At 35.0% G+C, this 18,313-nt stretch overlaps 1 protein-coding gene across 1 annotated transcript in view; it reads left to right on the top strand.

Moving 5' to 3' along the window:
* Window positions 1-18,313, top strand: part of HBS1L (HBS1-like translational GTPase) — an 89,240-nt gene that overhangs the window by 33,328 nt on the left and 37,599 nt on the right. Inside the window, exons 3-4 of the mRNA XM_009999228.1 lie at window positions 1,428-1,565; window positions 4,170-4,364. Of these exons, the coding sequence (XP_009997530.1) occupies window positions 1,428-1,565; window positions 4,170-4,364 (333 nt within the window). The remainder of the gene's footprint in view (window positions 1-1,427; window positions 1,566-4,169; window positions 4,365-18,313) is intronic.

Genomic DNA, 18,313 nt, shown 5'->3' with positions numbered 1-18,313 from the left:
TGCAGGTAAGACAGAATTGGAAGGGCCCAACTCAACTGTATTCAACCTGACTGTTGTGTTCTCCAGTTAAACCTCTGGCAATACTATCAGTTCTGGGTTTCCCCAGATTTGGTGGTAGTATTTCTAGAGATGGGTAGGCCCTGAGAATAGTATGGCTGGTGTTGGTGTGGGGCTGTGCTGTTGCAGGTAGCTATGCTGGATCTAAACCCACTGCGACTGTGATGTAGTCTGTGACATCTGGCCACATGTACTTGAGTCAATTGGCTCTTTAAAAATCTGTTCCTCTGTCATGCTGTTGATTTTAGATCAGTGAATTTAGGTGTGTATTTTTTATCATTTGTAGTCACATAAGCAAATTTACATTCAGATTGTCTTGCATTCAATTTCTAAGTTTAATGGATAGAATTGTTCAGACCTTTTCTAAGAATTAAGGTAGCTTTTAATTTTGTTATGATAATGTGCAACGTGTTTACTTTCTAATCAAGTATAAACTGCTGAATTGCAAAGCTTATTCTTGTTTGTGCAGAATAATTTTCCTAAGAATTATTTTTACATACACTTCATTTATAAAATAATCTGGTCTAGATTGTGTAGCAATCTTTTAATAGTTTCTTCAGTTACAGTGATTGAATATCAAATGGTATGTGTTTGGGGAACATTTGCTAAGGCAACTTCTGGATGTACATAGGCTTTCAGTATGTATTTCAGAGCTGGGGAAGAATATTACATAACATAAATTTGTTTTCATTATACTTTATACATTTGTGATAGTATGTAATGACTGGGACTCATGTTCAGAAAGAAGTGCTATTATATACCTTAATATGTTTCTAAATCAGAGTGGCATTATGCACTTTTTAAAAGTTTTGTGTGAATATGCATTTTAACTCATAGGCTGCATTTATAATTAAATTCCAAGAAGAGAGAATGTGTTCAACTTTATTAAATTGTTATAAGTTGTTTGACAGTGCCACACTGTAAAAGCAATGTTATTTCCATGCTTGCTTGTGGTTTGTTGGGGTTTTTTTTACTGGTATCTGAGGTACAAAAAAAATTATTGTGGAGTCAGATTCTGAAGACATTAGGCCATAGATTGTATTTAAGTATCAAAAAACACACACTCTTCCAAACGTAGAGTGTTTTCTTTTGTTTGTATACTGAATCTTGCAGAATTACTGCATTACCTGGGTACAAGGATCATGCCCAGCCTGTGGTTTCACTGTGATGATGGCTTACTTATATGCTAGTGTGAATTGCTTTATGCTCTGTAGTGGTAGTGGTCATTATACAGCAGTGTCCCATCCTCCCCCTGAAACCACTGCAACAGGTCAGCATCCAAAATTTTTTCCTTTTGGATATGTTTTGTTTTTAAAAGTGGAAAAAGGTTTTTCCTTTTCTTTTAATACTTTGCTTTTTATCTAATACAGCAGCTCAGTTTATCTATTCAAGACGAGACAAACCTGCAACATTTGCTGAGCCACTAGAAGAAGAATATGGCTATGAAGGTACAGATGATACTGCTGGTTGTTTTGCATTCAGTCATCAGTTGACTGAAGTTGATAAAGGTAAGTATCGAAAATAAGTCTCATAACCATCTCTTCTATTAATTAAGGGTTTACTAATACAGTCTTAAATTAATGGTAGTTGACTGACACTGCTGATGATTTTGTAATGTTTTGTAGAACAGCACCCTTCATGAGCGTAGCTTGAGTGGTGACTCTTCAAGGTCATACTACCTTTTGTATATTAGTTGTAACTTAGTTGCATACAGTGAAATATATTCTTAATTTTTTATTATAAATAATGAGATTTGCTGTGTAATTCAGACATAAGAACAGCAGTACTGGCTCAGGTCAGGCATTCATGTAGCTCAAGGTCTTGACTCTGCAAATGGATGCTTAGGGAAGAATATTAGAATGTTTGTAGAATGATTTTTTTTGCCTGTATTTCATTCCTAATTATGTTAATTAGCTGTATTTGAGAAGTTTTCAAAAGTCATACATTTCCTTGAAATGGTAGCTAGTATCTTGAGATATCTGTATCCACTGCACTCTTTTCTTATCCTGTTTTGAGTTCATTTTTTGGTTTCCATTCAGTCCTACAGCTGAGAATTCTGTGCTACACACTGAGTTCTGAGCTGAGTGGCTGGGAAAAAAAAAAATTGCTTATGGTTTTTAAGCTTTCTGCCTGATAGTTTAATTATGTGTTTTGTGGAAAAGATTTACAAAGTCTCTTTTCTAAGTAGTAATAGTTAACTTATTTTTTAATGTTTTGGAAATAATCAGAGTTATCTTTAAAATGTTGACAAGTTCAGAATGAACTTGGAGAAAAGGAGACTGAGGGGTGACCTCATCAATGTTTACAAATATGTAAGGGGTGAGTGTCAGGGAGATGGAGTTTGGCTTTTCTTACTGATGACCAGTGATAGGACAAGGGGTAATGGGTGCAAATTGGAGCACAGGAGGTTCAAGGTGAATATCCGAAAAAAAATTTTTACTGTAAGAGTGACAGAGCTGAGTGAACAAGCTGCCCAGGGAGGTTGTGGAGTCTCTTTCACTGGCGACATTGAAAACCCACCTGGATGCGTTCCTGTGTGATGTACTCTAGGTGGCCCTGCTCTGGCAGGGGAGGTTGGACTAGATGATCTTTTGAGGTCCCTTCCAACCCCTAGGATTCTATGAAGTGTGTTGGTGCATTAATAAAGTGGGTGAATGAAATTTGGTATTCAAAACAAATTGCAGAAAACTCAGAAATAATACATGGAATAGAAACAATCTAGATTCTATGTCAAGTAAACTAGTAGAAGCTATGCTAATTTGTAGACATGGGTAAATATTATAAATTGAGTTGTAATATACATATATTTACAGCAGGAAACAATGCTGTAAAGGGCAATTTGAAAGAATCAGCCAATCAGAAATAATCCAATGTATGTGGACACAGGTGATCTAGACAATATGGTACCCTGGCTTTTCAGAATGCTTTTGACAGACAAAAATCAGTTAAGAATTGATGTTGGAACAAGAAGGAAAGTAAAAAAACTATGTAAAGCAAACATAGAAATAACCATTTCTACTGCCAAAACAGCAGTGGTCCTACAAGACCTGTTGTTTGGTTCAGTGTGAAGGCTGGGCATTAAACAAGCTTATTGACTGCAGTCAATCTGACTGCAGAGAGTTTGGCAAGGTTGTCCTTGTTGAGTGTTGGATAATGAAATAGCCAACTAGCACATCATGCAGGGCTCTGTCGGAGCTTGTTTTGCAGAGCAGATTTCTAGGGAACATTGACTTGCTGTTTGGATTACGAATTGAGGGTGTTGATGTAAGTAACCCAGAGGAAGTTGGAATTTTGTGGTGTTCAGTTCCCTTAGCTAAGTTCTTAAACATCACCATCTTTGAGGTGAGATGTTCAAATAAACTATTTGTAGTTGTCTTCCTGGTGTTCAGTTCCTGTTTACTGAAACCTGAATTGGCAGAAACTGTTCCTGAAACATATTCAGGAAGATTGGCTTCTGTTGTCTTGTGTTTGTATCTGATCAGCACACTACTTCCAGTGAGTGGCAACCTGGTGAATTGTCAGTCCCTTGTGCAAGTCAAGATTTAAGAAACTTCACTTGCTTAAGGCTTAAACTCGTTGCAGAAATATGCAGCAAAGAAAATTGATTTTATCAGCCAAAAAATGTATTACAGTTTTAGGAAAGGTAAACATTATAGATAGTTTCAAACCCCAAATGTCCCTGAAAATGCTGTTTTACTTTGGGTGTTAGTTTTAGCATTAGTAAACTCTTGAAATATACCCTTCAATGGGATTCCACGTTGACTAACTAAATGACTTTGGATAGTTTTAAGGTGATTTTTTTGTGTTTCTTCTCTATAGTGGAGATAGTTAATTTTACAATGTCAAAGTATTTCAATATTGAGACTTCACAGGCTAATAATTAGTAGTCAGTGATACGTTCCTTATATCAGTATCTGAAATTAGACACATATTTTGCAGGTTTGAGGGCAGTGTATCATGGCAATAAGTGAGATTGAAATTAATTTCCAAAGGTTTTATATCGTACTGTGGTATTTTTCTCTTGCTGTTGTTAATCAGATCTGTGGTGCTGGTTGTTAGACCACTTAACCTGTTTTTTTCTGTAGCTTATAACAGTAATATGTCTTTTTTAGCCCGTCTTAATTCATGCCTTGATCAAATGAGAGAAGTTTTGGCAGAGTCCATACCAGAAGAAACAATGGTGCAAGCAGTACTGGATAGTAAATTTGATGTACAGAAGGCTTTGGATCTTGTGCTTTCACAAGACAGTAAGCACAATGTGAAGACCAAGAATGAAGAGACTGCAGTTGTAGGAAAGATGATAAAAGGTATACTTCTAATTAATTGTTTACATTCAAGATGGTTCATTTCTATGTACAGTTTCATTTTGGCTTCACAGGCTGTGAAGATGTTTGTTATTGCAGTAGTCATTTATTAGAATTTTAAAAAGACAGATTTTTCTCTTGCTGTGTTCTAAAAACATTTAAAGGAAACAGTTGTTTTTCTTGAGCTCGAAGTCAAAATAAAACCTTAGTGTCAGCTTAAAACCAAACTGCAACCACTTGCATTTCACAGTGAATTTCTGGTATCTAATATATTACTTAATTGAATGAATACATGTCCTAGAAGTTGGACAACATCTTTAAGGTTTATGCCCTTCCATTATTTGTTTGGTGAACTAACATCTCCCGTCCTCAATACTTCCTTTTTTTGGTGATGCCTATTAAACAACTTTCTTAGTTTGACCTATGCTGAAGTCTTTGTAATCTTTATTGGCATTCTTTGCTGATTCTAGAAGTTTCTTAATTATTTCAGCAGATACTGTAATTTAATTGTATAACACTGCATGTCTTTGGGTAACACTTAGTAATTAAATGCCTTTTCATGTTTCTTCTTGATTTTTATTGCTGCTGTCAACTTTATAAAATCGGATATTTCGTTGTGACTGCACTTCCATCTGAAAATTATTGGCTATTGTAAGGTAAGGAGACTTACTTCATTGCCCAGAATTGTGTACTGATACAGACAGTTTCTCTTGTGTAGTGGGAAATGTTACTGACAACACCGATAAACCTGGGTTTGGAAACTTGGCAGCCCAAAGTGGTTCAGCTTGCCACTCTTTAATTACAAATGACAAAATGATTCTTAATGCTGAAAAATCCAATATACATTCACTTGAAAGGAAAGGATTGAAATCCTCTTCACTTGTTCTGTCATCTTCTTTCAGTGATGATTTGTGTAAAGGATCGTTTAGTGAATCTGTGAATAAACAGGCAGAGAATCAACTACCAGAAAGTGCTAATGCAGTAAGTTTGATTCCTGGCAATGAAGATGTTTACTTTAGCATAGGAAGTAACCCATCTGGAAATTCTTCCCTTAAGAAGTTGGAATGCAAGGCAACACAGGACTTGAAATCCTTGCTGATGCAGAGTTCCATTTGTGATTCCCTGGGTCCTGAAGACAGCATTCCTCTTGTTTCACCAAATACTTTTGATTGTAATAGTAATGCAAATTTTTACAGTCCTCCTTGTTTAACAAGTGCTTTAGGAAAGTTGGTTCTTGATAAAGAAGTCAGTCATACTGTAAGTAGAAAGAATGAACTTGCAAATTTTTCTTCACTTGTACAAAGTACAAAACAAGAAAACCCCTCTTCAGGTGTGGCTGCTTTGCCTGTGGTAAGTTCTGGAAGTACATCATTGGCTGACTTACTTCAGGAGCACCAGAAAAGCAGTGCTGGCCACAGTTATTCTTTGGCTGACCTTTATACCCAGTCAACAGTAAGTCTCTCTGATACGAAGTTGGGAACCTCACCATTATTGCAACTAGTAAGTCAACCCCAAACATCAGGTGGGATGTCGGAGCTAACAGGATCTTTGTCTTCTCTGGCCCTCTCTAAAGTTTCTCCACTAAAGGAGGTTGAGAATTTATCACTCTTGGATTTAATAGCAGAGACTATTGAAATAGATGAAACTCAACAAAGGACAAACTCCCCCATGCTCAGTGTAACTGAATTGAGGCCCTCTAAAAGAACCAACATTGATTTAAGTGTCCTTGTAAAAAATGCAGATGCACCTGCAGAACAAAATGTGGTAGGACAGACAAGTATCTTAAGCCCTGAAACTAAGCTTTTAAAAGAAAAACAAGGCAAATGTTCCAGTTTTGTCAAAACAAATAAAAAACCCAAAAGAGGGCTTACTCCTAAGAAGCAGGATTTGTCCCTCTCATGGATGAAGGCACTGCGTGCAAGACCTTCAGCTTTTGCTTTAACCCTGTGTCTCCGTTACCCTCCACGAGGTTACAAGCGGCACACACTGGGTGTCCATAAAGCTTTCCTCTACAGCAGACAAGTGCGAGATATCAAACCCAAGGAAGCTGTTCCTGTAGTAGCCATCACACCCTTTGATTTCAAGTCAGCATCTCCTGATGATATTGTGAAAGCTAACCAGAAAAAAGCTTTTACAAGAGAGTAGTGTAAAAAAACTGAAGAAGCCAGTGTTGCTATCTTGGTATATTAAAAAAATAGGACCCTATTTATAACCCAGAATTGACTTATTTAATTTTTTTTAATTGACATATTACAGTTCTCACTGTTTGATAGCAAATTTGTATGTGAAATTTTAAGCTGTTGCACTGAGTATCTTTATTTTTGCCTAACTTTCACTGACAATTTAACATTTTTAACTTTTGCAAAGTCATGAAATTTGGTATATAGATGTTGCATGTACAAAATTCTATAAACACAATTGGACTTCTTGAAACATCTCTCTAGGTGTTGAAGGTAACAGTTCATTGGGAAGAACACTGAATTATTATTTTGTAAAAGAATTTAGTTTTGCTATATGGTGTAGAGCTTGGGAAGCATGAATCTCAGTTTATATGATGACTGTTTTATTAAATGTTCTTAAAGTTAGATTTTCTGGTAAGGTATGTTATTAAATTGCCAGTCTTGTAATTGATATTTCCAGTCAATATCACTGTTTTCTATCTTTATACTGATTTCAGTATTACAACAGAAATACCTTTAGTTTTTAAAAGCCTCACTAACCTCATGTTTTGACAGTGTTAGTTTTGGTAGGACATAAACAGTTTTTGATAGGACCAAATTTGTAGGGGGGTGAGCAGTTAAAATTGTGTGCCCCCTTCCAATCTGTCAAAATGTGATATCCAGCATTTTAGAAGTTACTTTGTAGTTATATACATGTGGCACATCATGAGAAGTTTTAGTAGGATTCTGTGGTTTTTATTCTCAGATCTTTCAGAGAAATATTGGAATAAATTCTTTCAACTTTAGCATGAGAGTCTTTGCTTAATGGAAAAAAAATCAGGCAAAGCACAAGTGCTTTTTGTGTCTGCCTCCTGTCTGTTTTGAATAAACCTTCCTTTAGTAATGGAAACATACTCTGTTGTTTGCATCCATTGCTGTTTGAATCCTTAGATGGAAGAGTAGAATTGGGACAGTCTGGACTTAATTTTTAGCTGATAATTACCAGATTCTGTTTCTGGTGTTAGTCAACTTAGTACCTGCATGTATGTTTCAACTTTCTTTTTAGTACACATTACTACTTTTAATATATTTCCAATATCAGTGTCAGATTTTCATATACTGCCATGCAATTGTTCATGCTAAATTTGGCAGCTAATACGGAACATTAGATATAATTTCCATCTAGTTTTAAACTTTATTGAGCGTGTCACATCAAAAAGGAGACAAAAACTTTAGGTTTATTCCTGACTTCAGGTTGCCCTGAAGTTTTATTTCTAAATAAAAATAAAACACGTTCCAATGCTCTCAGGTACAAATTTCATATTTTGTATATTTTTCTTGTTTGTCCAGTTGATTCTGTTGTTCTTTAGGACTATAAGCAGTGTGACTTGACCTCTTGAATTAAATGAATGTTTCTTACCCTTACTAATAAAAGTTTTTTATAATGACAGTGCTGTAGTGTTTATGTTCTCGTTGACATGTTAATCCAGCAATCTGTATCCTTGCCTATTTGAGTGCCTTAAAGCACATTACAGTGTAAATAATGCAATCCAGTGCACATAATGCTATTTGATAAGGTCATGTGCAGGAGTATAATTGAGTTATTTCCTCATAAAACTTCCTGTAGAAGTCTGCTCTTAGTAATTGCATACTGCTTGTTTTATTCATCAGTCTTATTAACAAATTCTGCCTTTTGAGCAATATTAAATGCTTTTCAGCAATCAGTTTCTCTGATTTTTAGCTTCCCACTGGTTAAAAGTCCTCTTTGGAGAGTTTAGAATTGAAGTTCAGGTTTTCCAAAATTGTGCATATTCTTCTAGTAGAGAGATTCTAATTTTTAAAAGTAAAATATTAGTGGAATTGTCACGCCTACTGTATTGTTAGGTGGTTTTACTTTCTTATGTTCGAAATACTCTCGAGGCCCTAGTTGATGTAGGCTGAGTTTTCCAATACATGTCTATTTTTTTTTTTTATATTTTCACTTAATAGCTTCATTTTTCCCTCTAAATATTTTCTCTTATTCTTGTTGAACTTCTCTTTGGTATTTGTCAGTTTTCTCATTCTCCTAGCTGCACTTATTTGCATAAAACTTCTTAGTATATTTTGTGGTTTTAGCGCCTGAGGTGGACATACATCTGAGTGTATGTCCTATGGATTCCATTGGAAAAGATGTACAAGCCATAGGTGACAACGTGTGGTAGTACTTGGACCTCAGTTTGAGCCATAGGATTAAAGTCTGAAAAAATGACTGAAGCCAAAGGGCATCAGCACGGTGTGTTTATCAAGCATCTTACTGTGGGATTGGGACCTTAGTGAACAACTGCAGATCTCGTTAGGTGGCTAGATTTTAATATATAAATATGATAAAAATAATAAATTCATTTGCATTTGTCTCTGTTGTTAGTGATCTAGAAGAAGCAACACATGCTGTTCGGAGTTTAAGGAGTATGGGAGTGATTTTTCTTCAGTTTGCAATCCTGAAGTGAGCCTTGAATTAGTACAAACCTGCAGTCTGAACACTGCAGAGGTGCCTCAGTGGTGGATAAACTGAATTCCAATTAATTTTCAGCAGCAAGTATTTATTTCCCTGCTTGAAAAATATTAGTTTTGTTCTTAAAAACAGAAGTTATTGTGTTTGTTTTTTAAGTGGATCAAGTGTTTTAATAATTTCCTTCAATGTTCCATAATTTTCTTACTGAGAATTTGGTTTATGTCATTAGTGACAGGTTTAATTGTCTTCAAATACTGCATGATACTATAGTATATCGCATTTTTGAATAAGAAGTATGGGTTTGGCCTTTGCACTCAAGTTTCTGCCTAATGGGTGTTAGAATTCTTGTTAACTAAATCTGATTATTTTATACTTAACAGAATGAGCTATTTTAATTGATGTATGTATGAACCCCCCACCCTCCCTCTCCTCCCCCTGCCATTTTGCTGCTAGTGAGTAGTATCTTTGTCTAATATGGGTAATTGTGTTATTTGTTTTGGAATTCACATATTAGCATTACAGAGTACTTGTGTGTGTGTTTGCATATGGTCATAAAAAGGATAATAAACTACATAGACATACTGCTGTGGTATTCTGACTGTATATCTCTAAGTTATTTTGTACATTAAATTTGTTTTGTACATAGTTTTTAATTGCCTGCTGAGTATTTTTAATTAAAAATTGCCTTGTTGACATGGCTTTATATACCAAAATAAAATGCATGTTCTTAATGGAATGAATTAATTAGAATTTCTTGTTAACTGGCCTGATAGAAGTAGAGTTGTGTTTGGGTGTTCTATAGTGATATTATCTATTGTGGGAACAGGTGCCAGTTCTTGTCAGGGTTTGTATGGACTTATTTCTTTCCATGGAATATTCCTTTGGAGAAAGTAAAGCAAAGGCTGTCATCTACTAGTGTGTCTTCAGATACAATATTGAAGCTCCAGTTTGCTTTTGGCTAGAAATGGGTTTGTAAAGGGTTTTTTTAATAACATCTTTATACCTTTTTTGTATCTTAAATAGGGAATTATATCTATGAAATAAGAAGGAAGCAACTGTCTGAAGTTAGTTCTCAAGCTTTCTCTTACAGTAGAAATTAGAGTTTCTATAGCTTATTTCTTGAAACCGACATTCCTAACGTATCTCTAAATACCTGATTTATTTTTCCTTTTAGGTTTCCTTTTTCTAGCCGATTTCCATCTGAACTTCTGAAAATGAGACCAAATTCAAAGTATGAGAGGTTAGGAAAATAAAAAACCCACACTGGGATCTCAAAAATTATTGGTGCTTTGTACCCTTTGGGATGTGATATAATTAAATTTGACTGTTTTAATTACAACAGAAAACACTTTTGTTCTGATAGAAGTATAGAATGTTAGGAGTATAAGCATTAAAAAATCCCCATGGGATTAAAAGTTTACATAACTTGGTTTTATTTTTTTATTCAGAAATAACTATATGAGTAATTTCTAATTTAATTGTTCAGACAGTTCTCAGGATCTTAAGCTTCAGAGGCAGGAAGCTACTTGAATTTCTGGAACTGTTGCACAATAACATTTCAAAATCTTATTTGTAAGACAGTAAGTGGTGTAGTGAGGTAGTCTTTGCAATTTTGTTTTACCCTTTTCCTCTCATCATGTAATTTGAATACATTTTTCAGTTAATCAACTGTTTCTGAAAATCTACACTTCTACAAAATGTTAAGGAGCAACTGCTGCTAGTGCAAAAATGAATAGCTATACAAAATATTTGTATGAAGAGAGGATATAAGTTGACTCTATGAAATGTATGTAGCTTATTACAGTACCTTTATACAAGGGCAGTACCTTTAAACAATGTTATACCCAGAGTCATTCATACCTCTCTCAAAGCTATAGTGCTCAACTTTTCAAAGGTGCTAGTGTTTTTGTTCTAAATGTTGATGATTAATTATGGGTGGATGGGAGGAAAAAAAACCCAAACCAAAGCAGAAATTCCATCACATTGTAATTAATGCAGTAAAAAAAACTCCTGAAGTGCTCCACAGGGATGCTTCTTGGCTTTTTTCTTTCTTTGGAAATTTAGTTTAATTTTTATGGGTACCTTGTATCCTATTTTGGTTATGTGAAGTGTAGACAGCTGATAAACTTTTGAGTAGATTTTATGTTCAATTCACTGTGTCCAAATTGTTTAGATTATAAGGAAATGACATTAGTCAATCTTGCCTGTACCTATGTGTGTGCTAATGGTTTTGACCTTAGAGTAGTCTCTATTGGAAATTAAGAGAAGCTTCTTTTGTGAAACTGGTGTGTTTGCTCAGCACTTGAAAGCAATGTGATGAAGCAAAAATCAAAGCCAGTGGTGATTTATTTGTTTATTTCTTGAAGCAAGCTGGTTTTGCCTTTCCAAATTGCTGTCCTTATGTGGTTTGCTGGGAGTGGGTCTCTGTTTTAGTACTGATGTACTCAGCTATACAGCCAGTTGTTCCTTTATGCAGACTGTAGAACTTCGTGTTTTTACCAAAAGCTAATTGCAGTTCGTGATTTTAGGTGGTTGTTGAGATGAATGACTCTTGTGAAATGGTTCATAGGTTTCTGGTATCTGTGTCATCATGGAAGTGCTCTGTATCTGGTTTGAGGACATGTTACATTGCATACTTAAAAAAATTAAAAACAATTGTTAGTGACTTCCGACATGTGTCAGTGGTTTGTTGGTCAAATAATTGATCTAGATGTTTAGTGTTGGTAGGATCCCTTTAGAAAATAACCTGTTGTGCCTCTCTACAACTTTTTGGTAATAAAATGACCAGAAGATGACTACAACCCATGAAATGGTTGTAGATTGCAGAGATGATAATGATACATTTTGAAATAATACATGAGCAATTTAAGAATTACATATTCAGGAAGCCATAGTGAAAATTGTCTTACTCTTTTTATAATGAGAATATTGAGACTTTAGAGGGAGTTCTTTGTGAAGTATTTACTCATTGTCATGATAATGTGTGGAGATAATAACTGATGAAGACAGACGTTATTTTAATATTTCAATTGGCTATTTTCAATGACTTTTATCTATAAAATCAAAGATTGAAATCTTAATCTACATTTATGCTTAATTGGTGACACATGTTGATGTATGTAGCATTTCATAGGTGTCCTTTGCTTGATCTCAGCAGTGGGTATTGGAGGTGTTCAGAGATTGTAATTTGAATTGCACTATTCTAGTAAGTTTGCTTTCATAATAGTAAGTAGTAGCAAAAATTTTTTGCTTGATATTTATGGGTTCTCTGAGAAACCTTTCTTAAAGTCAAATTTCTAAAAAATGTTTGTGTAAAAATGGTACCCTCTTAGTCAAAAGGATCTGCATTCTGTGCATATTTTTTCATTTCTGCTTGCTTTTTCTGGCTAAACTACATTTTCATTTCTTCTTGCCTAAGTATTGCAGAACAAATACAGATACTGGTGAGTGAGCTAGATTCTTCTGCATTTCAGGCAGCATCAACAGAATTGTTAACCACTTTATGACACTAGGATTTTTGGTTTTAGTGATATATGAGCAGTGAGGAGGTCAGATGTCTGTAAATATGCAGTCCTTGCAGGAAATTAAAATACTGTGAACAGAGCACATTTAGTTTGGTTCTTCTTGGGGTAGCAAAGAATATAGTGTTTTTTAAAATGAATTCATTCCTGCAGTTGAGCTACAAGAGTGGGGGCACTGGCTGTTTTCTATTATGGCAATTCTTCAGGAATAGCACCATAAACTGCCTCTATAGGGCCAAATGTATAAATATTTTAAGAAGAGACACACTTCACAGTAAAGAGTCAAAATTGAAAGTAAGGCACAGGAAGTTGAAATGCCTTACTCATGATGTGCCAGATAATCTAGGAATGGAGTGCAGGTCTCAAGCTTTCGAAAGGTCTAGGTCTCTAGTTTTCGAAATACTTGAGTATACTGCTTAGCTTGCAGTTGTTAATAGAAGGAAGCAGGTATTTCTTCACTGGTATTTATTTATGATTTTTATTGATACCATATGTATTCAGCAGATATTTCTCCACTAGCTTATTTATTATTTTTATTTATAAGGCATGTTTTCAGGTTTTTGATGCAGCTATTTAGACAGTGTGGACAGTTTCAAGCCACAAGTACAGTAAGTAGGTGGTTAGCTTGCTTTTTGTTAAGGTTTATCTTTCAGTTTTCTAGAATTCTTTATTTTTGCCTCTCCATTATAAAGATCTTCCTTTATTTTTGCTTCACACTAGTAACAAATTAAACAAAAATCCCTCAAACATTTTCACAAAATTACTTAATATAATTAACTTTTCCTTGATTGAATGCAGCAAGGTTTGTTTCTGGTTCAGAATAGTGTGCATTTCTCAGTCTATGGACAAATACTTACTTCTCTTCCATCTTTTTATGCTACAGATGGAGATTGTGATAGCAGTTGCTTCCTGGTATGGCATGTCAGAATGCAGATGATTGTGCTTTAATAGTTACCTTTTATCATGTCTGTTCTGTAGCTAATGGAAAGGGAAGTTGGGAGTCTTAAATGAAAAAACAAACTGATACTTTGGATTTTCTGTATAGGCAGAATTCCAAATAAATCCTGGAAGAGCAAACATTCTGAAGTTTAATGGTGATGTACAATATATTTTCATTAGGTTAAAGTCTCTCAGATTTTACTTCCATTTATCATACTAGACTCCAATGCTTGATTTTGCACATTTTAGAATCCATTATTTATACCCAGGTAGCTCAGAATAAATTTTTGTCCTCAACTTCAATTGACTGTGGTAATTTTCCAGTAACATGTCAGTTCCCAAACGCCTGCTGTAGTGATGAGAGCCCCTTATACTTAATTATCCTCAGATATGACGTGTTCAGTCTGTGGCAAAGAGAATATGTTCTTTGCTGAATGGAAATGTTTGAAATCTGACATGACTGATGGTTTATCTTAAATCATGGAAAGTAATGAGAATTTAAGACTTTAGTTTTTTGTGTAAGAAAAATATGTATACAGACTTTAAGAACTTACTGAATCTTGACACTGAGGTACTCTGTGGGTTTTAGAAAGGAAGTGGCTTATTTCAGGGAAAAATGTGTCATCAGCAATGAAAAGCTTTAAAATCCTTTGAGATACCTTTTTGAGATCCTCCTCATACATACTATACACCTACACTGGAAAAAGTGACACTCCAGGCTTTTTCTGAGTTTCTTTTATGGTTCTTTAGCATTGGTTTACTTTTTTTTGGACAAAGTGTAAACGAATATCAAGTCAATAATTTTCATAGTTGTTTGTATCATGTATGAAAGTTGGGTGTTTTGCTTGGATGCTAAGAGAGTTCAGATAAAACTAAAAATAATTGTGTCCTTTGTAGAACTTTGGGATTCCAGAAGAACCAGAGATCCTGGGGAAACAATACCTCCACTTGTTCTTACAGTGACCTTCTATCTCACTCCCTTCAGGTCATGGTAAAGATCAACCATCAGTTGGTTTTCTCTGTGTCTTTAGAAAGTAAAGTGAAGAAAGTAATTTACTAAGTTCTCAGATGTGATTGCTAGAGTACCAGAAAAATATGGTTGGAGTCACATTATTTCAAAATCCTGTTAAGTTTTAAGGGTGAATGATCGCTGCTGTAGTGCTGTTGTATATCAGTTTAAACGTTTTAAATCCTACCTGAAGTTTACACCTGAGTACTCAAAGCAGGGCAGTTGGCAAGGCTGAGGCAGTGGTATTTTGCAGTTGTAAACCAATGCATTTCAGCTCTGGAAGCTACTAAGATGTCTAAGCATTAGAATTGTAGGCATATGAAGTTCAAAATTTTGGTAACAAAAGTAACTGTTTATATCAGTTACTGATTAAAAGCTTGAACGCTAATAGGAAAAACATGTAAAAGTTCAGAAACGAAGTTAAAAGCCAGGAAGGTTTAAAATTGCAAGCTTAAAACACAATGTCTGTTTATGCTAGGTGTATTTCACTACAGATACTGTTGTTCCTTCCCTGTGAAAATAGTATTATCCATACCTACCTTATCTCTGTACTGTCTTCTGGATGTGCTTCTGCAGTATCATACTTCTTTTTAATTCTATGTGATTCAATATTGTTATAAAACATATTAGTTGCATAGTCTAATGTCTTAGGCCACGTAGATAGCAACAGAAGTGCCACCCAGCCATTACTTGTGCACCTTTATTTGCACCTAGACTGGTTTTGTGCTTGGGTGACAAAATGTTATCTGTCTTCCATTGTCTCAGTTTCTGTATTCTTTCATAAAACTAGCATTTTGGTCTTCAGAGTGGACAGTTACAAATGCTTGAAGTACCAGGTTCCTCCCTTCTGTTGTACTTGTGACACTTGAATAGCCATTCAACTAAATACTGTCAGAATCCCTGGTATAAAGTCATGCTTAAAATACCAAAAGTTTGTAAAACTAAACTTTGTCTGCAGAAGCTGTGATGTGCAATTGACAGAAACATGGAAGAGCTTGTTTTTTCAGTTCTCCTTCCGTATTTTTACTGCATATGAAAAGTCAGTCTAAATGGAAATGTTATATCTAATTAATTCAAAAATATGAGTTGAAGTTGTTTTGAGTACTCTTTTTTTTTTTTTTTGAGTCCTTCTTACCACTTTCTGTGGTTTTAGAAACACATTTTCCTATTTTTAATGTTTTCCCTATTGCTGGCTCACCAAACAGGAAAATGACTAACTTTGCTTGTCATCTAGGCAAGATGGTGACACTGCTTGTACATCAGGTCCTACTGAATGCTTAAGCTGTAAAAAGGCAGAGAAGTGCCACCTAAAGATTTTAAACATTTTTCAAGGCAAAAGGGTGATTTCAATTTTATTCTTTTAACATATGTGTATGAACAAACTGTTGTAGGGTTGTGAATGCTATCTGCGTGCTTACAAGTACTACTGTAAATGTGCAGTCTTTTCCTTACTTCTCTGACTGCCTAAAGGAAGAGGAAAACCTTAAGCAATGAACTTCAGTCCATGCAAGTTCCTCTCTGAAGTTATAGTAGAATAAAATGCACTGCTTCAGACTGGCAAATGAACTTTCCTTCTGCATTCATCTCCATCTGATAAATCTTGTAGTGCTCATTTAAAGCTACAGGTTATATTTTACTATATTTAGAAGAAAAACTGAGCTCTGATACGCAGCTTTTTATGAAACAGGTTGTGGCTCTGCATGATTTGGGCAATGAGGAATAGAGCCTCCTGTGCTGCATTTCATATCGCATCTCTACATAGGTGGTTGTTTTCCAAATATAGCTTACTCAGATTATGGCAATGTTCAGTCCTCATTTTTTCAACACTTAATTAAACAAGTTAATATTTGATAACTCTTGAATTCAGATATATTTGGCTGGCACCAGAGGAGTTAGTAAGAAAATGTGGAATAAAGAAATTTACAGAGTAATAATATACAGAAATAATACAAGTGCAGCTAAGTAATGCAGATGATGTAAAACATGCTGCATTTAAAAAGAGAAAACAACTATGTAAGTGAATACATTTTAATCCTGAAAGGTGGGCAATTTTTATAAACTTTGCCTAAATTTTAATGAAGAATAGGTTTTTTAAAAATTAATTTCTTTTGCTTCTCAAATGTATATTGCTGTGTATGTCAAATAGCTTGGTTTATCTTGCTTACTTCAGCTTGGCCAGTATCAACACTTGTCTGTGCAATGGTGTCCCTGATAAATACAGTTGAAACTTAATACTGGTTAATTACTGAAAATCCTACTGTCAGCTTAATAATTTAACTAATATTAGATTAACTAAATCCCCAGTAATGTCCATTGTTTCTGGTAGCATCTATAGGGTGTTTCTTATGGAATGATGTCTTCCTTGTATATAATCTGTTGTGTCTAAGTGTTCATGTTAACAGTTTGGTGTACAGAGGTGGTCTAGCAAAATTGCCTTCATGGCTTTTTGGATAGCTTAAGATTTGTCTCTAAAATTGTAGTAATAGATCTGTGAATAGATGTGTTTGCCTTTTATTCCTGCCAATACATATTTTTTTTAATACTGTGGGAGTTCTGGACTGCAGGTAAATTGAGTACACTGGATCAAGTGTACTGCATTGATGCAGCTTGCCTTTGTTTTTCAAGTTACATTCAGAGATCTTTAGCAATTTCACACTTAGGTTTCAAAGATTCTTTGTCAATGTGTTGCCACTAACACATGTAAATAACAAAGAATGCCAGAGCTAAAGTGATTGCTTCCTTTGTTTTTTTACCCTTCCTCAAATGTACTCAGTATAGGAATAGGGCAAGATAGCAGTGTGGCAAACTAATTCTGTGTATTTAGGAAAGAGCAGTGTGCCTTCAATTAGAATTAAAGAGCTCAGCAAAAGCAGATATTGAAGCCTGTTGATACTACAGAGAAGACAAGCAGAAAATTTGACATAAATGGACTGAAGAAAATGATGTGGCAGTAAAGTATGCCTTAGTAATTTCAAACTGCTTTATCTAACAGCTTGCATCTCAAGCTATGCTTTGAGAATGTGGTCATCATCTCCTAGGGATGTATTTAGTTATTTGTCTTTTGTCAAAGACAGCTCATGTTGAGTATGTTTGTATGTGATCTATTGAACTTTCATCTGTAGCACTGAGAACAAAACTGCAGTTGTATTCTTGTTTTCCAGCTGGCAGGAGTTGCCCAAGTTTTGGAGGTACATACAGAAAAAAAGTCCATCACAGCACAGGAATATCTGGGAAGTGTACCAGCAAGGGCTGCTTGTGGGGAAATAGATAGCTGTATCGGAAAAGGTGAACTTTGAGTCCCAGTGATAGGATTGAACAAGATGCTGGTTTTCTAGAATAATTCTGACCAGTCAAGATCTCTTCTAGTAGAGAGCAGTCACATATGGAATAACATGTCTTCATGTACCCCATTATTGTAGACTTAACACCCCAAACTGGTATATAACGATGTGACCAGGCTTAAGCCTCATTTCTGATCTGATGTTACACTATGAGTGGGACATAACATTGAGGAGTAGGGCTTTGGATGATGATAGGGAGATATTCTGATTTTAAATGGCATCTAATATAAAAATGAGGGAGAGCACACTGCTGAATAGCAGCACATTGTAAAATGTAGTCTTCTGTATTGAACTGGTAGGTTGTGAGTATATTGTAAAACTATAGTTTGATGGTGCACCTACATCCTTTGGTTTCATGATGTAAGAACACATTGAAAATTAAAGACAGCTAGAAGGAGGAATTCTTAAATATTTTCTGCTGGTATCATCCATTTAAAATTGATGTTGAATGTCTACAGAAAACTTGAACTATCCTATCTACATAGGAATACA

Source organism: Chaetura pelagica, unplaced genomic scaffold (genome assembly GCF_000747805.2).
Source record: "Chaetura pelagica isolate M959 unplaced genomic scaffold, ChaPel_1.0 scaffold90, whole genome shotgun sequence".
NCBI classification, from domain to species: Eukaryota; Metazoa; Chordata; class Aves; order Apodiformes; family Apodidae; genus Chaetura; species Chaetura pelagica.
The sequence above is the reverse complement of the archived record's forward strand: the minus strand, read 5'-3'. Positions and strand labels throughout refer to the sequence as shown.